Source organism: Amblyraja radiata, chromosome 1, assembly GCF_010909765.2.
Source record: "Amblyraja radiata isolate CabotCenter1 chromosome 1, sAmbRad1.1.pri, whole genome shotgun sequence".
NCBI classification, from domain to species: Eukaryota; Metazoa; Chordata; class Chondrichthyes; order Rajiformes; family Rajidae; genus Amblyraja; species Amblyraja radiata.
Genome location: NC_045956.1, coordinates 69,918,653 through 69,940,657, shown reverse-complemented (window position 1 = coordinate 69,940,657; position 22,005 = coordinate 69,918,653). Strand labels below are relative to the sequence as shown.

Genomic DNA, 22,005 nt, shown 5'->3' with positions numbered 1-22,005 from the left:
GCAACATGAAGCTCTTTTTTATTGAATGAAGAGAACTGGCATGTGGCTTATAAACTGAACATTTTACCTAATTCTTTGGTTATCGATATCTTCCATTGTAAATGTTGAAAATTCCAACAGCTCCATGTGCCGATTGGTGAGGACACCATACATGGGCAGCGAGATCAACTGAATCCGGATTTTACTCTCAGCTGAATTATTATCCTAGAGGGGGACAGGAACATGGTTACGTAGAATATAGAACATAGCGCAGGAGCAGGCCCTTCAGCCCGCAATGTGTATGCTGAACATAATACCAAATTAAACTAATCCCTTCTGCCTGGACATCATCCACCTCTCTTCATTCCCAGCATTTTCATGTACCTATTGAAAGGTCTTTACACCACTATGATTTCTGCTTCCACAAGTACCCCAGGTGGTAAGTTCCAGGCACTTAACACTGTGTAAAAAATACATGCCCGCCGCCCCCCTACCCCACACACACCACCCTCCACATCTCCTCTAAACTTTCCCCCTTTCATCTTAAAGCTAGGCCCTCCAGTATTTGTCATTTGCATCCTGGAAAAAATATCCTGACTGAATACCCTATTTATGTCATAATTTTCATAACCTTCTTTCCATTTTCCCTAATCTTTTGAAATTATATAAAAAAAAGAAAGCCAAGTTTCTCCCTAAAGCTAATGCTATCTAACGCGGGCGGCCAACATTCTGGTAAACCTCTGCTATGCCATCTCCAAAGCCACCTCATCCTTTCTTTAAAGGGGTGACACAATACTCCAAATGCAGCCACCCCAAATATTTATAAAGCAGCAATGTGACTTCCTGATTTTTCTATTCAATGCTCCAATCAATGAAGATAAATATACAGTACATCTTTTTTACCATTATCTTATGTTGCTACTTACAGGGAGCTCTGGACCCAGACACCCAGATCCCTTTGTACATCAATGCTGTTAAGAGACCAGTCATTAAATGTATGCTTTCCCTTTACCATTTGACCCACAAAGTGCAACGTTACCCTTGACTGGATTAAATGCAATCTGCCATTTCTCCACCCATATCTTTACCTAATCTATAATCTGCTGCATCCTCTCGACGGTCTTCTTCACTGCCCGCAACTCCTGTCATCTGCAAACTACCTAACCAAACCATCTTGATTTTCTCCAAGTCATTTATCTATTATACATACAACAGAGGTTCCAGCCAAAATGACACCCTTCCACCACTCCCTCTGTCCTCGCAGGGTAAACCAGTTTGGAATGTAAACTACCAAATCATTGCGGGTACCGTGAATCTAAATTACATTCAGTTCCTTTAGTTATTCTATTGTTTTACATCACTTCGTATTATTTGATTGTTTCAGCAATGTTTATAATTCCAGAAAACCTGAAAATATTAAATCAACAGTTACAGCTGCAGATGCATTCAGCATGGGATCACATGGAATTATTTCAGGTGAGGTGGCACCCTAATGCTGAGATTGTAATACGGTGCGAGGTGGAATTCCATTAGTGACTTTCCTGAGCAATGAATGAGCTTGGGCAGATTACCAAGTGAGTGCCATGGGCAGAGAAGTTTGCTCTTGGGAATGCAAAGGAAATCTAAATGCTAATTTGCCATGCCAGATCCATAAGGTTGCTGAGTGCAGGGATGTAATGAAATTTGGTGCAGATTCGTAAATGGGAAGCAATAAAGAAATTGGTTTGTAGTACTTTGTTTGGTCAATTGCAACTTGAATTAGGTGAAGAATTCAACGATGGATTCGCGGGTGTGAGTACAAGGCAAGATACCAATTGTGGGCTTTACTGCTATTTTACTACTATTTTCCAGGACAGTTTTGCTGTAAATGGACATTTCATTTTTATGGCAAACATATAGAGGTAACATTGTAATAATACACAATTAATACTAATGGAGAATAACTGAAAAATACTAGAAAAGTATGTGAAAGCTGCTGCATAAAAGATACAAATAGAAAGAGACTAAGTTAGGAACTTGGAAAGGAAAGACAAGATGAGAGAGGTGAGACATTGGAAGCAGCACACAGACGGGAAAAAAAGGGACTTTTAGTAATTAGGACTCAAAGAAGTTTTACAGCCACGAAAAATTAACTATCATTCTTGTTACCTTACAGAAAATCAGAACAATATTTTGACAAACAAATATATACAAATAATTAATTTAGGTTTTTGTAAAAAAGTTGAAGATGGATGTGTAGTACAGAGCAGTAAGCTGAAGAAGAACTGGTTATCCATCAGAAAAGAGTGATATACTTACAATGTATGCCAGATGAGATCTTGTTATAGTTTCAGAGCTTTTCTCTGGCACGGAAATAGTTAGCAAAGACCCCGGTGCAAGTTGAGGTCCCTCATTATCTGTGCCTGAGACATGAATTTCCAGCTGTGTTGTTGCCGTGGTAACTCCATCAGTGACCAAGATCTGCATGCTGTCCTCTGTGGTGTGGCTGCCATCATGCACATAATGAAGTATATTTCGTACCACATCATCATGCATGAACGTTTCTCCTGCAGAAATTGAGACGTCAACATAGAGCGTCATTAAGCTTTTGAGATCCGCATGATAAAACCATTCAGGAATCATATGATTAATAATTGTAACTCCCCCATTCATGAACTGGTTGTAAACTATTACTTGTGATGTCAATATGTCGCCAAGTTATCACTGAAATATAGAAGTGTTAACTTTTGCAGGGAGAAGAATTCTTCAACACAAATAGTAATCTTGTTGCAGAATGGGCAATATTAGATTTGCAAATTGCATTCATTTAGCGTGATGTGCCATTTAATCAATAGAGCAATGGATGACTTAAGGAATTCCCACATGTAGAGCTCATGTGATCGTACATTCAAGCAATAACTTCCAATAGGGGAGGAAATGTGACAGAAGTGAATGGGAACTCTATTCCCTGAAGCGCAGGAGGATGAGAGGTGGTCTTATAGAGGTATATACAATTATGAGAGGAATAGATCAGGTAGATGCACAGAGTCTCTTGCCCATAGTAGGGGAATCAGGAACCAGAGGGCATAGGCTTAAGGTGAAGGGAGAAAGATTTTATAGGATTCTGAGGGGTAACTTTTTCAAAAAAAAGGGTGGTGCGTGCATGGAACGAGCTGCCGGAGGAAGTAGTGAAGGTAGGGACTATCACAATGTTTAAGAAGCAATTAGACAGGTACATGGAAAGGACAGGTTTAGAGGGATATTGGCCGAATGCAGGCAAGTGGGAGCAGTGTAGATGAGACATGTTGGTCAGTGCGGGCAAGTTGGGCCAAAGGGCCCGTTTTCACACTGCATGACTATAATTTGCTGCTCCTACACACTAAAATCACACAAATGCACAAAAATATTTTTACCCTATCCTGGTATATACATCTAACCTAAACTAGGGAATGACTACATTATTTCGAAACCACCCATGTGAATAATGCTCTCAGCCAGGATGCCGATCACATTAATCACGTTGATGCCATTCAACAAGGATAGCAGCACAGTCAATCCAACCGTCCTCAGTGCCTCCAAGTGAGAGAACATCATCCAGGGCTGTTATTGCAACTCACCTTTCACCATTTCCACTGCCTCTCTGTAATCTGATTTAATCAGCACTCCAGCGTGAGGGGGCTCGACCAGTTCAAAGAGAAGATCGTCGGGGTACGTGTCTGCATCGCGGACAGCCAGCTGGCTCAAACCTTAGCAGAGTAACAGGGACATGCAGTTAGATAATAGAACACAGCACAGAACACAATGAGAACCTTCAGCCACGATGTCTGTGCTGACCATGATGTCAATTTTAATCCCATCTGCCTGTATTCTCTGCCTGTTAAGATGCCTGACAACATACAGTATATCTTCAACTTTGCTGTCATATTTTTTTGCACCACTTTTCCTGGCAACCTATCCCAGGCATCTACCAATCTCTGTGTGGAAAACGTATCTCATAAATCTCCTTTAAACTTTCCCCTTGTCACCATAAGGCTATACCCTCCAGTATTTGACAGTATCACCCTGGCAAAAAGACTGACTATGTATTCTATCTCTGACTCTCTTAATGTTATAAAGTTCTATCAGGCCACTCGTCAGCCTCCAGAGTAAACAATGCATGCTTGTCCAACCACAGCTGATAACTAATGCTTTGTAATCCACAGAACATCCTGGTAAACCTGGTCTGAAGAGGGTTTCGGCCCGAAACGTCGCCTATTTCCTTCGCTCCATAGATGCTGCTGCACCCGCTGAGTTTCCCCAGCAATTTTGTGTACCTTCGATATTCCAGCATCTGCAGTTCCTTTTTGAACATCCTGGTAAACCTCTTCTGCACCCTATCCACATCTTTCCTGTAAAGTGGCGACTTGGGGAAAACTCAGGAGAGTTTGTGAGTAACTCGGGAAAGTGGGACAGGGCCTTAACTGATTTCCAAATGGGATACATACTGTAATTGGTGTGATGGTAGTTAGCAGAAGTTGATGGTGGAAGATTGTTATTTGGAAGTCTGTGACTTCCTTAAAGTCTGTGTATGCCTTAAATATTGGAACTGGGTCCATTGTCGTTTGACACCTATATTCACAACTTGTTGAGAATGTACATGGCGTGGTTAGTAATCTTGCAGATTACACTAAAATAAGTACTGTCACAGACAATGAAGATGGTTATCAAGAATTATAACGGGATCTTGATCAGCTGGACAAGTGGGCCGAGGAATAGCACATGGAGATTAATTCAGATATGTGCGAGGTGTCGCGTTTTTGGAAGTCAAACCAGGGTAGGACATTCACAGTGAACAGTAGGGCCCTGGGGAGTGTTGTAGAACAGAGGGACCTTGAAATACAAGTGCATGGTTCCCTGAAATGGTGCCACAGGTAAGCAGAGTGGTGATAACGTTTTTTTGGCACACTGGCCTTCATCAGTAGGAGCATTGAGTATAGAAATTGGGATGTAATGTTGCAGTTATACAAGAAGTTGGTGAGGCTACATTTGGCATATTGTGTTCAGTTTTGGTCACCCGGCAATAGGAATGATGGCATTAAGCTGGAAAGAGTGCAGAAAAGATTCACAAGAATTAAGCCAGGACTCGAGGGACTGAGATTTAAGGAGTTTGGGCAGGCGAGAACCTTCAATCCTTGGAGATTGAGTGGTTATCCTACAGATCCTAGAAAATTATGAGGAGAATAGATATAGTGATTGTACAGTGTTTTCCCCCCAAGGCTGGGGAATCAAGAACTGGATGGCTTAGTTTTAAGGTGAGCGGGGAGAGATGTAATTGGAATGTGAGGGGCAATCTTTTCACACAGAGGGTGGTATATATAGGGAACGAGCTACCAGAGGAAGTAGCTGAGCCAGGTAAATAACATTAAAAGACATTTGGACAAGTACATGCCTCGGAAATATTTAAAGGGAAATTGATCAAATGCAGGATATGGGACTAGCTAAGATGGGAAATCTCGGTCGGCATGGACCAGTCGGGCTGAAGGATCTCTTTCTGTACTGTATGACTCCATTTCATTTCAAAACACAGGCAAAAAAGAGAGTGATGGCTCATATTAAGAAATCATTGACTTGCTCATTATTGATCTAGATGAAAAATGCCTTTATGAGAAGAAGGCACTTTACTATCACTCTGGCAATGATGTTTCTAGTTAAAATGACTAAATTACAGGAAATTCAATTTGAAAGTTATTGGGGATGCATCTTTGATATTATCACAAAGAGGAAGTAATATAAACCTCATTTAACATGGGCCCCTTTGTTTACTTTTCTCAAGCTGTACAATAGGTGGCCAATCTGCTATGTTAATTTACTACCATGACTGAAGCTTATATTAAAAAAAAATGTTTTTGAAATAAACATGGAGGCTTTTACACATACTATACCTCTGCATCAAAAATCATACCAACAATAGTCCAACTCTTCTCATACAAAAGATCATCAGACAATGTTCTGAAATGTAATGTCTGAACACCAGAGGTCAAATGCTAAGCAAACAGATTAATTAATAAGCACTGAAGCTTTGAATCGGGAATGCACAAAAGGAATTTTTCACTCTAATCATTTTATCACATGTGGTGACGGTGAGCGTTGTATAGATTAGGTTAATACTGGGTTACATTAAATGACAAATTAATGTTTTATACTTGGAAACTCAAGAGACTGCAGATCACGTCCATGGTAATGAAGTGCTTTGAGAGGTTGGTTATGGCGCATATCAACTCTTACCTAAGCAAGAAACTGGGCCCACTACAATTTGTCTACCGCTAGGGGATGCAATCTCATTGGCTCTCCAGTTTACACTGGATCATTTGGACAATAACAACACATATGTCAGACTATTGTTCATAGACTACAACTCGGCGTTCAACATTATCATCCCCCCCAAACTTATTACTAAGCTCAGGGAACCGGGTCTCTGTGCATCCCTTTGTAACTTTATCCTTGACTTCCTCATCAACAGAACACAATAGGTACAAATTGGCTTCAACACTTCTTCCTCAATAACCATCAACACAGCAGTGCCTCAAGTGTTCAGTTCCATGCTCTACTCACTCTATACCGATGACTGTGTAGCCGGACACAGTTCCAACTGCATCTTTAAATTTGCCGATGTCACAGCTGTTGTTGGACGAATTACTGATAATATAGGAGGATGATCAATTATCTGATTGAATGGAGCCAGAACATCAGCCTTGTTCTCAATATCAGTAAAATCAAGAAGCAGATTATTGACTTTGGAAGAGGAAGGCTAAGGATCCACAAATCTGTTTTCATCGACGGGTTAGTGGTGGGGAGAGTCAACAACTTCCAAGTTTCTAGATGTGCACATCTCTGAAGATCTGTCCTGGACCCAACACATTGACACAATCATAAAGAAAGCCCATCAATGCCTCTACTTCCTTAGGAGATTGAGGAGATTCAGTCCATCAATGAATCCTCTCTTGAACTTCTGCATGTGTACGATAGAGAGCATATTGACTGGTTACAGCAAGTGGAACATCTTGGAACAAAGGAGATTACACGAAGCAGTAAATGCTGCCCGGTCCATCATGGGTACTGGCCTCCCTATTGGATTTATTGGAGTGCTTCCTCAAAAAGGCAGAAAGCATCATCAAGGATCCTCACCACTCTGACCACACTCTCATTTCACTCTTACCATTGGAAATAAGGCATAGGAGTTTGAAAACTGTGATCTCCAGGTTCCAGAACAGCTTCTTCCCATTAACCATCAGGCTATTAAACACCACAAACACCAACTAAACTACTGGTTGCGCTAGGGGTTTTTGTTTTGCACTAATATTGTTTATTTTTTAATTGATTGATCTTTCTTTTGTTTATTGCACTATCTATGAGTACTGTGTTTACAGACTTGTTATGTTGCTGCAAGTATAATTTAATTCTTCCGTTTTCGGTACAATAGACAATTAAACACTCTTGACTCTTGAAATCTCTCAGCGGATAAAAAAAAAAACCTACTCGGCACCAAAATGAACCTATCGTGCTTAGAAACCTTATTATCTGTGCAAGCATCAAGAGGTAAGAGTTGAAAACAACTGATAACATTTGTTGTTTCTTTCAGGTTTTGGTGTTTTAGTTTCACCCAACATAAATTCCTTAAGTGAGAATTTTATTCTGTTGCTCAGATCTTTTGGGGTTATGATTCGGGAATTCCATCAGGGAGAATTTCTGTAACCCAAACCACTATGACGCAGGGTCACCTGCCTGTCGTTGAGTGTTGATTGAGTGTTGTTCACCTTCTATTACAGAGGTTCAGCAAGAGTTGCAGGCCCAGAATTTAGCTATGGAATATTCTGGACTTTAGACAGATAAAAAGCAAGTAAATAGTGTAGGCCAGATTAGGGCATGTCTTACCTACAGCTGCTCTACCTCCTTGGCTGACCTCAATGAAAGGTTCAGATATTTGAAATATGGGAGGCTGTTGATTGGTAGACAACAAATGTATGATAAATTCCATTTCGGGGGAGATGTGTTCTCCATCAGAAACTGTGGAAGAATGAACAAAACATTGTAAGATTGCAAGTTAACTCAAGTCAACCTCAGGCAGACATGACTCAGGGCAATTATTATGTTATAATCCCTTCCAGTACTCTCATGCTAACATGTACAGTTCCTTCCTACATACACTACTGAAAACAGGTGTTCCAATTTTCTGTTTTTTCTGTCTGTCAGATTTGACTAACAATTCATTTGGATGCGAAGTGCTAAATGATCCAGCGGTGTGATTTCGTAAGTTTCTTATTTAGCAAAGTGAAGTGGGAATTTACAATTTATTAAATGATAACAAAGCAGATAATTGCATTTATGATGTTCCAGACATTCTGTATGCTGGCAGTGGAGGGAGAGGATGTGATTCTCACTACAAACATAGCTCGTGATTTCAAATAGTAAGCAAGATTGCTTGCCATACAAAGCACCTCTGTACAGGTCAACACCAGTCATCAACTGGTGCTAGTATTGGCTTAACTAGGCCTCATTGACTTTCTTAATTAAGTGGATGGGACACAAAATAAGAGGCAATGTAACTATTTTATGACAGAAATAATTATGTCATTCACCTGAATGAAATGCACTGATTTTACCTGAGATAATTATGTCAACCATTTCACTTATTTAAGCATGATTTTTTTTTTCTCTTTCGTTTCAAAATGCAAATGCAGTGCCCAAACAAATTCAGCATTTAATGACAGGGAGAACAGGTAATACTGAAATAAAGAGATTTGAAAAGCTTTTGCTACATTGGTTCTACTTGAATCCTAATTTATACACCCATGCAAAGATGTTATTAGAAAACCCAAAGAATGATGTGCTTGTATATTAGCCCCGATTGCACCCAAAGCAGCCATTACTTCTGGATTAATTATCAGAGGATTAAGAGACATGCTAACTGCAGCGATTCCTTGATTTGCCAGCTAATCAAATTTTGAAAGAATATTAAGTTCTTCAACTATAAGATGACCATTCCACCGTTAACGTTAAATATGAGTGAGAGGATGAGGTATTAGGAGACAGGCAAGCATGAAAATCCCTGAAAGTCTGCAGATTCCCTGTGCAGTTTATCCGATAACCATCGCTCCAGATTTCTTGCAGGCACAAGACGGAGATGATACTGTTACATCAGTTGTGAAAGGTTATGGGCAGGACTCGTAGCCACTACGACAGATTTGGCTGAGGATGTTAGAAATCCATTCATGAGCCAATCTGTTAAAAGTGGACATTAGGGAACTGTGTACCTGTGAAAAAGAAGTTCACCGATTCGGGCAGACCTAGGAGAATAAAACCAGGCTCACGTTACATCGCTTAGAGACGCCCACTGTCGGAAATGGGTTAAACAAATGCGACCATACCACAGTACAAACAACGGTTCACAGTTCTGGGTACTTTAATGATCTGAACTGTACACATTTAACAAATAAATAAACATTCTGGATTTAAACGGTGGTGACCTTATCATCCAGTGAGTCAAACAATTGCGTTTCACCTTTTGGATTTGGCTAATGATCCTACTTGGACCAGTGCTTCACAATTCCAGCCTAATGGGCCACATCTGACCTTGGGATGGTCCAGGCTGGCCTGGCCAGGCCTTGTTATACTCATTCTTGCCCACACATTTTCGACCTACCCAATCTGCCCAGGGACTGCTACCCCACCCTTCATTTTTCACCATGCCAGCCACCTCTGCAAGATTTGCTGTTGGCATTCTCATCTTGACTGTTTAAGATTAAGCTTTTATGTGGATGGTCCAATCTTATGAAACTGTGGTGCACGGCATATTTCAGGGGCTTCATTGAGTGGGCCATTCATATAGACATCCTTGACCACAACATATGGAAGATAACTCAAGTGCTTTCAAAAATTGTGTGCACGTTGTGAGTTGTGTGCAAGGAACTTCAGGGACATACTGAGAGTGCAGGTTGCTGGAGGGGCGTGGAGCAACAGGGTTGTTGTGAGGGAGCAGTGAGGAGAGGGTGAGGGTGCTGTAAGGCGGTTGTGAGGGAGTAGAGCAGTTGTGGTGAAGGAGCTGAGGGGAAGTAGTGAGGGAAATCGCGAGGAGGCGGTAAGTGGAGCAACAAAATAATGGCATTCATGTCTTTATGTATGACTAAAAACATCAGTAAGTGGCTAAGCATGGTTGAAATAAAACATGAGTGGCCCGACAGGTGTAGGGGTTTGGATTGCAAATCTGGCCCTCACACCAGTAAAAGGTTGTGCACCATTGCGTGAGACTGATAATAATTTTCACCCTTACAAGCGATCATTAACTTGGACAATCTCGTCCTTCTTCTAAACCAGTATGTCAGACCGCTCAGAGTATTATAATGATTGCTGATGTGGGAATCTGAAAGTGAAATGACTCCTAATAAGGCTGAAGCAAGGATGCCTTGCTTTCTTCTTCTATCTTCTATGTCGTTTGTTTTTTTGGCGGTTGGCAAACAACTTTTTAGTGCATTACCGCCACCAACTGGTATGGAGTGTGGATCAAATAACATTATAACTCATATACTAATAACCTATATCTTTCCGAACAAATTGGTTACCCTGAGAAAAAGCAATAGGATTTGATAGCACTTATATGAATTCTTTTGTAAAATATCTATTAAATCAAATTGTACTTTTTCTTTTCTGAATCGTTCACTCATTTGTCTTCTTTCTTCCTCATACCTCTCACAATGTATAATGACATGCTCTATTGTCTCTTCTTGCCCACAGTATTCACATCTGCCTGTATTATGCTTGCCTATTATAAAAAGTGTACTGTTCAGACCAGTGTGTCCAAATCTGATTCTTGAAATTACTGTCTCCTCTTTTCTGTTTTTTCCTGCACATCTCATTTCTCCCACTTTCCTCTGGACTCTGTAGAACCACCGTCCTTTCCGCTCTTCCTCCCATTGCTTTTGCCATCTTTCCTTCAGTCTTTGCTTAATAATGTATTCGATTTCAGTTTTACCTATGTTAATACTTAAATCAATCTTACTTATTTTTGTTGCCTCTTTTGCTACCTTATCTGCCCTTTCGTTTCCTCTAATGCCAATGTGTTCTGGTACCCATAAAAATATGACTGTAAGCCCCATCATTTGAATTCTGAATAGTGTTTGTTGTATTTCAATCAAAATGTCTGGTCTACTGTCTGAATGGCTGTGCTGTAAACTCTTTATTGCTAAACTTGAATCTGAACAAATAACTGTCCTTAAAGGCCTGGTATCCTCGACCCACTGTACCGCTAACAATATCGCAATCATTTCACCTGTGTATACTGAGACTTCATTATTGATCCTCTTCCCTACTTTGATGTGAAATTCTGGTACAATAAATGCTACTCCTACTTTATCTACTGAATCTTTTGATGCATCTGTATAAATTTGGACAAAGCTGTAGTATCTGTCAATGTATTCCTGTATGATGAATGAATTATACATACGTTGTTTATCCTTGTTTAGTCTACTGTTGCAGATGCCTTGCTTTGGAGCAATTAACTCATAATAATAGGATTTTCAAACTTGATTGGTGCAAAGTCCATGCTGTATGTAGCATCTTTTTGCATGAGATTGATGATGTGCATGATTGGGTGTAATGATTACCCAGACACAATGCATGCTAATTAGCAGGAGAGGAACTCTGCTCTTTGAATCAGGTGCACACAAGTTTCTGCCCAGTTAATTAGATGGTCTCTACTTAATTGGATGGAATGAGAATTTACACATCTAGTTTTCAGATGCACCTTCTCATTGATCCTGGATGCCTAGGCATCGTAACAGGTAAAAATGTTTCCTTCTATAGTAAAAAGTGGCTTTAATGAGATATGCATTCTTTCAGTTATTAATGGAACTGAAAATGTGACCGTGGTAAAACATGGTGAAGCCTGTTCATGTTTAATGGCTTGAATTTTTTTTTTAAACTAACAACAGTAAAGTAGCATTCTGTCACACAGCAAATAGCTTTCCTTCACAAATAAGAAGCTTAATTTACTTTAATGACCACAGTCAAAATTCTAAGACCATCTAATTCCAACTGATATTTACTTTCAGTGTGCAAATCATATCTTTGTTCAAAATGTGTGAAATATTGATTTTATGGGGTAAAAGCCTGCAGCAACTCACAGAATAAACAGCAATATCTATGTGTGCTTGAACATTTTTGCAACACAAATGGAACAATGTTCCTTACCAGTGAAAGAGAACTTGAATAATCCTTGCACATGCAACAATGCTTCTGGGGGCCGATACAGAATCTTCCCACTGTCAATGTCAGACTGAGTGAAGAACGTAACTGGGAAGAATGAGCTGTCAGAGTGTTCAAGTGTACCTGAATTAAAGCAACACATCGTTTATAGAACAATGAAACAAAACATTCCACCACCCACACAATATCACAGCAGATGTGCTGTGGGCCTGAATTCAGATGAAGGCACAATGGTGAGACGTCTTAAGAGTAAACTGGGAACAACATCTAGCATCTGCTGATGTGCAGTAAAACATGTTGTAGATTATCACCCTATTTGCCTGCTTCTCTGTAAGCTTTACAACACCAATAAACAAGCAATGGCTTCAGGTCGAAACATAAGAGGGGAGGGGTTTTATGACATTTGCCAACTGGCCAAGCTCTAAATGTCCAGCAAAATAACCCATCTATTCAAGTATAAATGAAAGTTTAATGGTATGATATGCTGCCTGACCACTTCTCTGGTCTGTAAATTTTTATTTTTACAAATGTGGAGTTTCACCCAGAGAGTTGTGAATCTGTGGAATTCTCTGCCTCAGAAGGCTGTGGAGGCCAATTCTCTGGATGCTTTCAAGAGAGAGTTGGATAGAGTTCTTAACGATAGTGGAGTCAAGGGATATGGGGAGAAGGCAGGAACGGGTACTGACTGTGGATGATCAGCCATGATCTCAGTGAATGGTGGTGCTGGATCGAAGGGCCGAATAGCCTACTCCTGCACCTAATGTCTACTGTCACTCTTCAAATGTTAAATGTTGAAGATTTAAAAAAACTTTTTGTTCACCTTTTCTTTCCATCAAATGTCTCTCTTATTCACATATTTCCTCCTTTATTTCACTTGCTGGACATGATATTTGGCATAAAATTATAAAGTCTCATTTATTGAACCTGATTTAGATTCTTATGTGTCTCCATGTGAATTCATTGAAGAGCTACACATATTATGAATCACTGAAGAAGGCAAGGTCAGGAGTGATCGAAACTGCGGTTCCTCTTTCAACTTAATCTAATCAGTGGCTCCCGGAAGGACTTACTGTATATTTACCAAAATGAGCATTGATTGCTTGGGGAGTAATGTCGCCCATGCATGATCAACAAGGCACTTACAGTATGAACTGGAAATATTTGTTACTATGTTTTGTTCTTGAAAAATTCAACCGTATCTATGAATTTCTAAGCTGTGGTTTATAAGAAGGGAGCATCGTGAAAAATTAGAACACAATCAACGGTGTAGAAAAGAACATTTACGAACACTTTTGCATCTTGAAATCCATGAGCCAATTCTAATACAGTAATGTGGCCGTGCATTGTAAATATATTGTTTTACTTAAACATTTTTTTAAGGTATTTTCCTAATAGCGGTGTAAGTTGGTCTGCAATAAAGTGACAATGTTAACCTGAAAGGTAGCTGACTCAGAGGCTCTTGAGATTTCCGAGATATGGAATACATTTTTCAGACGCTGGTATCAGTCCCAGTGGCTCTCTGTTACCCAGCAACGGCAATATCATCAAGCAGACAGAACAGCCAATTAAACTGAAGAATATTCACAGATAATACACCAGGAAATAAAGAGTGCAGTTTTTAATAATATATTTGACACCACACAAATAATAAGTTGCAGCTTACAAGGAGATGTTGTTAAAAATCAAAATATCATAATCACACTTTCTTTCAGAAATAATTATTACCATTTTATAATTCAATGAACTAAAGTTTTGGATGGGCATGGCTGTGTTTTCAGTGGTGTATGAAAAATATTTTTTTCTGAGGTGGTACACATATATATTGATGTCTACTCAAGAACTCAGGACAATACCAGCAAGAGTAGTCCACCAGACCTCAAGTCATCAACATTTAACATGATCTGTGCTGGCTCAACTCCTCTTCTATGTCAGTTCCCAATCTTTCAAATATTTATCTATCTCTACCCTAAATATTTCTCCTGACCTGATCTCCACATCCTCAAGGGCAGAGAATCTCAGAGATTCAACACACTATGAGAGAATAAATTGCGTTGCACATCAGTTTTAAATGACTGGTCCCTTATTTTGTAGCGTTGTCCCCTTTGTTCATAGCTCTCTTATTAGTGAAAATATCACAACATCTACCTTGACCAGACCACATCTACAGACCAGACTCCCTACCGTTGACTCCATCTACACTTCACGCTGCTTCGGAAAAGCAACCAAGGATTTGTCCCACCAGATCATTCCTTCTTCTTCCTATGACCGTTATGCAGGAGATACAGAAACTTGTCACTCATTACCAGACTCAGCAATAACTTCTTCCCCTCTTTTATCGGGGTTCCGAATTGTCCTTTCATAAGCTATGGCACTGTCCAATTCACCTCTACCATGATGAGGTAATTGAACTTTGTCTCTGGAACTGGTGCGCTACAATGCTGAGAACTATATTCTGCACTGTATCTTTCCCTTTGTTCCATCTATTGTACTTGAATTTGGCTTGGTTGTATTTACATATTATTACCTGATTAGATTGGATAGTCGGCAAAACAAAGCTTTTCCGTGTGCCTCAGAACACGTGACAATAATAAACTTAAACCTGTACGGGAGCTTAACCTTAGCCCCTGGCATGGCATGAATCCTCTCACAGGCCAAATCCAATAAGCCCAAGGAGCCGATGCTCAAAGGTGAACCTCTCCCATGACCTTGACCACTGGGTGCCGGATTTCCCTCTTACAATTCCCCGTTCCAACCCAAGGCTTATTTGCCAAGTTAACTTTCTTTGTGGATTTTGCATTGATTAAAATTGTAATGCATCCCAGTGTACTTAAGGAAGTGGCTCAAGAAATGGTGGACGCATTGGTGATTATTTTCCAATATTATATAGATTCAGGATCAGTTCCTGTTCATTGGAGCTAATGTTATCCCACTTTTTAAGAAAGGTGGGAGAGAGAAAACAGGGAATTATAGACCAGTTAGCCTGACATCGGTGGTGGGGAAGATGCTGGAGTCAATCATAAAAGATGAAATAGCAGCACATTTGGATAGCAGTAACAGGATCGGTCAGAGTCAGCATGGATTTACGATGCTTGACCAATCTTCTTGAATTTTTTGAGGATGTAACTAGGAAAATGGTCAAGGGAGAGCCAGTGGATGTAGTGTACCTGGACTTTCAGAAAGCATTTGATAAAGTCCCACATAGGAGATTAGTGGGTAAAATTAGGACACATGTTATTGGGGGTAGAGTGCTGACATGGATAGAAAATTGGTTGGCAGACAGGAAACAAAGGGTAGGGATTAACGGGTCCCTTTCAGAATGGCAGGCAATGACTAGTGGGGTACCAAAAGGCTCGGTGCTGGGACTGCAGCTATTTACAATATACATCAATTATTTAGATGAAGGGATTCAAGGTAACATTAGCAAATTCGCAGATGACACAAGGCTGGGTGATAGTATGAACTGTGAGGAGGATGCTATGAGAATGCAGGGTGACTTGGACAGGTTGGGCGAGTGGGCAGATGCATGGCAGATGAAGTTTAATGTGGCTAAATGTGAGGTTATCCACTTTGGTAGCAAAAACAGGAAGGCAGATTATTATCTAAACGGTGTCAACTTGGGGAAAAGGGGAAGTACAACGGGATCTGGGGATCCGTGTTCATCAGTCAATGAAAGTAAGCATGCAGGTACAGCAGGCAGTGAAGAAAGCGAATGGCATGTTGGCCTTCATAACAAGAGTTGAGTATAGCAGCAAAGAGGTCCTTCTGCAGTTGTACAGGGCCCAAGTGAGACCACACCTGGCGTATTGTGTGCAGTTTTGGTCCCCTAATTTGAGAAAGGACATTCTTGCTATTGAGGGAGTGCAGCATAGGTTTACAAGGTTAATTCCCAGGATGGCGGGACTGTCCCATGCTGAGAGAATGGAGCGGCTGGGCTTGTATACTCTGGAGTTTAGAAGGATGAGAGGGAATTGTATTGAAACATATAAGATTATTAAGGGTTTGGACATGCTAGAGGCAGGAAACATGTTGCCGATGTTGGGGGAGTCCAGAACTAGGGGCCACAGTTTAAGAATAATTAGTAAGCTATTTAAAACGGAGACGAGGAAAAACTTTTTCACACAGAGATTTGTGAGTCTGTGGAATTCTCTGCCTCCGAGAGAGCTAGTCAGAGCTCTTAAAGATAGCGGTCAAGGGATATGGGGAGAAGGCAGGAACGGGGTACTGATTGTGGATGATCAGCCATGATCTCATTGTATGGTGGTGCTGACTCGAAGGGCCGAATGGCCTACTCCTGTACCTATTGTCTATTGTCTATAAACAGCAATAATGCATTGTATACCATTACAATTCTCTTACACTTCATGGATCCAAGTGCAATGATTTAGGGCTGTTTTAACATCAAGAATAGTTTATGAATAGTTGACGTAATCATGAGATTACCAATATCTGAAGGTCAGGCTGGAGATGATTGCAAAATTGTGGTGAGAATGAAATGGGACTGGTCTAATGGAATGCCTTATGCCAGTGTGGAATTGGTGGATTGATTTCCTGGTTCAGCCGTGCTTGAATAAACTCCACACACTGCTCATGTCAGGTCACTGAAAACCCTTTTTCCCCCTACAGGTGCTATTTGACCTGCTGAATTTTCTCCAGATTTAAAAAATATATATATATTTCCAGTATTTTCAAATTTGGAGAAAATGTTTAAAAAGAAAATAAGCCCCATTAACCAGAAACTGAAAGATTAAGGTGATAACATTTGTTGGGTAAAAGTGAATCCGCTGCACTTTTAACGGCCTGTCTACCTACCTTCTCAGTACACTTTATTTTATGGGCTGTTAGCCTTTTTTTGTGGTAATTTTGGTCACATTACTTGAGTACAACAAAGTAAATAATATATTTAAAAAACTACGAACACAGCTTGATAATGATAAGCAAAACATGAAGTGCTGGAGGAACTCAGCAGGTCAGCTAGCATCTGTGGACAGAATGGATAGGTGATGTTTCGAGTTGGGGTACTTCTCCAGATTCTTCTGATTGTTAAAAAGCCTGACCGGTTCATTAAGATCCGTTAGGGAGAGAAACCTGCCATTTGCTACTCATTCTAGCTCACAGTATCACTCCATATCACACGATTGATTTTTAAGTAGCAAATTTTCACATGATGTAAAGGTTCAACAGGTCGTACTCTGATGGGAATTGGACAAAAAACAGGAAATAGAATGCAAGCATTGTTTAATCTTCACCCTGGAGCTGCTTTTGTCGTCCAGCAGACATTCTGATATACAAGCAAGCAATCCCAATGGAAATCTAGACACAAAATGATGGAGGAACTTAGCGGGTCAGGCAGCATCTCTGGAGTAAAGAAATACATGACGTTTCGGGTTGAGACCCTTCCTCAGACTGAGTTAGGGGAGAGGGAAACTAGAGGTATGAAAAGGTACAAAACAAAGCAGATGGTACCAAAGGCCAGAGAGCCCACAATGGTCCATTGTTGGCTGAGGAAGAGGTGAAAATTAAGGATAAGAAAAGTGAAACTAACAAGAGAGGGGGAATGCAAGGAATGGTTACTTGAAATTAGCGAAATCAATATTCATACTGCTGGGTTGAAAGCTACTCAAGTGAAATATAAGGCGGTTCCTCCAATTAGCTTTAGGCCTCACTGAGACAGTGGAGGAGTCCCAGGACAGAAAGGTCTGTATGGGAATGGGAGTTAAAATATTTGGCAACCGGGAGATCGTGTGGCCCAAGGCGTTCTGAGCATAGGTGTTCAGTGAGACAATCACCCAGTCTGTGCTTATTCTCGCCAATATGTAGGAGTCTATTGTGAGAACATACTCTCTATTCCTGTGGGAAATGGCCACCCTGTTGCATTCCCAGAAGACCTCAAAATGGATTGTACTTTTTTGTAAACACTCTTCACAACCAGAGTTTAAAAAAAAAATACAAGAGTGGTCCACTGAATTCAACTAGATACTCTGATGGCAGGATCGAGCTTTGGCTGGGAAGGGGGATGGGGGGGAAATCATTGACATTTTGTTTCATCAAAATTTCTGTTCTGATCCTTCACCATCATAATCAATAAACAAATTAATGACCATCAGCAACACAAGCGGGGAAGATTTCATTTGTGTACTCTGTGCTGCAAAACTGTACATCAATTTGTAAATGAAAAATAGGGGGAAGTTTTTCATCACCGCGGGTATTATTAATACTTGCCATGTTCAGGGAGCAGCGGAACCGTGATATTGTAGATTAAATCCTGGCTTGGTGTGTCTCTGTCTACAAAGGACAACTGTGCAGCCTGGATTACTGTAACTCTGTCTTCTAGTGCCTGATAAAAAAAAGAGCTAGTCAACCACAAGTATTTTGCTGTGTACATGTTCCACATATATATTATTTTCAACAAATACGATGATCACGTTTCAGTGATAAATATCCAAAATCAAAATAGATATGAATAATGCTTGGAGTTAAAAAACCAGTATTGATTAAACCCAAAATGCATTGGAATTTGATTTATATTAGAAACTATAATTACAATTAAAGCTGGCCATGGCTTGCACACAATCATAAGGCCATTAAAACTGAGCTTAAGAAAATCTCATGCTTATTTCAAAAACAGAGCCTGCATTCTGCAGTGATTATAAGCAGCGTAGAGGTCACTTTCAATCTTGCCACCTGAGCTGGTCACCAGTCCTCTGCAGAAACTGCTTAATTGCTGTTATTAAACTGGGGATTTGTCAGCTTTCTGCCTGCATGGCAGAGCCAAAAATTACCCAACGGATTCTGAAGTCATCAGTCTTGAATTTATTAACTCCACTTTCTCCCCATGCATTGTTTTCCACAGTAAATGGGCTTGTTCACCTTCCCTGGGTGAGAGTGTCCTGCAGAGAATTTTCTAAATTTAACTCAAGCAGACGTAGGGGATTCTTACGGTGACTTGTAGAGGGGTAATAACACCAGGTGCGAGCTGCGGAGCGTCCTTGCTTTCCTGCAGAATTCCAATTTGAAATATATGGCTTTCATCTTCAATACGAGTCCTGGCATCATTTGTAACCTGCAATAAATAAACACTGGTGAGTTACTCTTTCAAAAAATGATATTGCCATGTTTATATAAAAGGGTTTTAAAAAAAACACATTTTCTCCATGGAATTCGGCTTAGTTTAATATTCAACCAAAAGAAAATCAATATCTGCCTGATTGTTTTTTTTTGTGTGTTCTGTGAACAAAGTTGTAACAAAGTCAAACAAAGTCAAACAAACATTACAGCAGAATGCGACTGTAATCGTCGATGGGAAGAGTGCAATGTCTCAATTTCCTAAACTGCTATAAATTGTTCCCAGCAATGCTTTCTCATTCCTTCCATCTGTGGTCACAAACTCTAACCTCCTCCAAAGCAGGTTTATACCCACATTTATGGAATGCGGTTGTGATACTTAGTTTACAGCAGAACCAACAGAAAGAACAGAGTGGTGTAAACATGGATCCTGTTTGGAATTTTAATAACTAGAATAGCAAAATTCTGATAATCTGCCGCCTTTTGGACTTTGATGGTGCGGAACTTGCAGATTTTCCGGACCATTACATATCACTCCTGTTAATATATCAGCACCAGTGAGTTTAAAGCAAGCTTGGGAAATAGGGTTCCTGTGAGTTTAAAGCAAGCAGAGGAAATGGAGTCCTGGTGAGTTTAAAGGGATCACTGGAAATAGGACCCTAGTGGTTTTAAATAGAGTTCAGGATGGGGTCCAGTGAATTCAGAGTGCGGATGATGGCGAGTTCAAAGGAAATGTGGGAAGCTAGTGTGTTGAAGGGGAATGTGGAATTCAGAACTCAAGTGTGTTGAAAGGGATTGTGGGAATGGGGCCCCGAGAGATGTGGAAATAGGATCAGATGGCACACCATTGGAATCCCTGACAAACCAGACAGTGGATTATTGAAGTTTATGTCGGAAAAGAAAAATACACTCATTTAATCCCTGTGACGACATCACAAAGTTTAAAAAACAATTCAGAGCCATTGCTACTTTTCACTGTTATTTTATACATACACATTGCATGCAGTATCCACAATAGAGATTAGTTTGACGTTTCCAATTTAAATTGGCGCAGTAACCTGCATATTAATTAGCATGCAACATAAGCTATTCATGATACCTCAGTACATGTGACAATAAATTAAACCAAACCTGTGGAGGCAAAAATATAGCCAGCATTTTGGGTTGAGACCTGCACAGGGCGGAGGGTGCAGAGGGAAGATTGCCAGTACAGGGAAGTGAAAGGAATAGATGCTAGTACATGACAGGTGGATCCAGGTTAGAGCAAATGATGGGTGGATGTAGGCAGGTGGGGCAAGGGAAGAGGGCAATGTGGAGGCAGAGGCTGGTCGATAAGTGGAAATGAAATGGGGACCTAGGAACATGAAGCCATCGAGTTAAGGGGAAAAACAATTCGGCAAAGGACACCGGGTTGGGGAGGGGAGGGTAGAGACTGACGTGGAAGGCGGAATGAGATAAATGTGGGATGATGGCCATGTGTAATTAGGTGGGGAAGGAGATGGAAAGGTGAACCAAAGCAGAAGAAACCCAGGTGGTTAAATATGTGAATGACACGGAGATGGAACTAGATGGAGTGTGTAAGAAAGAACTGCAGATGCTGGTAAAATCAAAGGAAGAGACACAAAATACTGGAGTAACTCAGCGGGTGAGGCAGCATCTATGGGGAGAAGAAATGGGCAACGTTTCAGGTCGAGACCCTGACCCTCAGTCTGAAGAGGGTCTCGACCGGAAACGTCGCCCATTCCTTCTCTCCATAGATGCCAAATCACCCTCTGAGTTACTCCAGCATTTTGTGTCTACCCTGGAACTAGATGGAGGAGGGTAACGAGTCTTGGTGGCGAGGGGAGGGGGGGGGGGGGATAGAAAAGGTGAACAAAGAAGAGAGCCCCTGGGAGATTGGGAATGGGTGTGGTTTACCTTTATCCATTATCTATTTCCATCCATCACCTACCAGCCTCTGCCTCAATGTCCCCCCCTACCACTCTCCCACCAGCCTCCATCAACATTTCATTCCCTCCCCCGCAAATCTGATTACACTTATCAACAACCAGTACGTCTAACCCTTCCACGCACTGTTAAGTACTGGCCATCTTTCCATTATACAAACTGCACAATATGTGCCTGTTGTGAATTATTTGAGCAGTTTATACCACTTCCATGTGTCAGAATACTTTCACAGAATCAAACACCAAACAGATAATTTGTCATAATAGATCATTTGATTTTATAAAAAATAGCCATCGTTTCAAAGCATTATCGTAGGCCCCCCTCGGTCATGACTGACCATGGGTGATGCTTCCTAGTTGTTGGCTGCTTGCTCCAAACCTCGCTAGAGCAGCGTCGCTTGTGGCTGAAGAGACCAATGCGGGAGTGACAGTCTCTGTCGCAATGGTCACATTTGTGTGTGGCCTCTGGTTTGTTGAAGTTGCTGCGCTCCTTTCTGCGTGCCCACTTGTCTGCCGCTGCGTTCAACAGATTCTCTTCCCCAGTTTTGAGATGTTGGTTCAGGGTACCTCTCCACCTCGCAAAGATACAAATAATCAGTTTTATGACTCACCTGTAATGGCTTTGTACTTTGTTGCCAAGTTGCATTTGTTTTGCAACAAAATAGAAATTCTATTTCGTTAGGTTGACCAAGTAATAGCGATTCTTCACATAATTATTTATAAAAGAGGTTTTGTCATCCCCAGACAGCTGAGGTCCTCATAGCTGATTGGAAACCCTGTGGTTTTTTTGCAGTGAAGTTTC

At 40.7% G+C, this 22,005-nt stretch overlaps 1 protein-coding gene across 2 annotated transcripts in view; it reads right to left on the bottom strand.

Moving 5' to 3' along the window:
* fras1 (Fraser extracellular matrix complex subunit 1) overlaps positions 1 to 22,005 on the bottom strand; it is a 518,669-nt gene that overhangs the window by 124,886 nt on the left and 371,778 nt on the right. Inside the window, exons 32-39 of one of the 2 annotated variants that reach the window (XM_033023871.1) lie at positions 19,133 to 19,255; positions 18,415 to 18,529; positions 12,181 to 12,318; positions 9,249 to 9,281; positions 7,870 to 8,001; positions 3,576 to 3,704; positions 2,278 to 2,525; positions 68 to 204 (exon numbers count right to left, since the gene is read on the bottom strand). In XM_033023871.1, coding sequence (XP_032879762.1) covers positions 68 to 204; positions 2,278 to 2,525; positions 3,576 to 3,704; positions 7,870 to 8,001; positions 9,249 to 9,281; positions 12,181 to 12,318; positions 18,415 to 18,529; positions 19,133 to 19,255 — 1,055 coding nt within the window. The remainder of the gene's footprint in view (positions 1 to 67; positions 205 to 2,277; positions 2,526 to 3,575; positions 3,705 to 7,869; positions 8,002 to 9,248; positions 9,282 to 12,180; positions 12,319 to 18,414; positions 18,530 to 19,132; positions 19,256 to 22,005) is intronic. The other variant, XM_033023878.1, reaches the window with a different exon arrangement.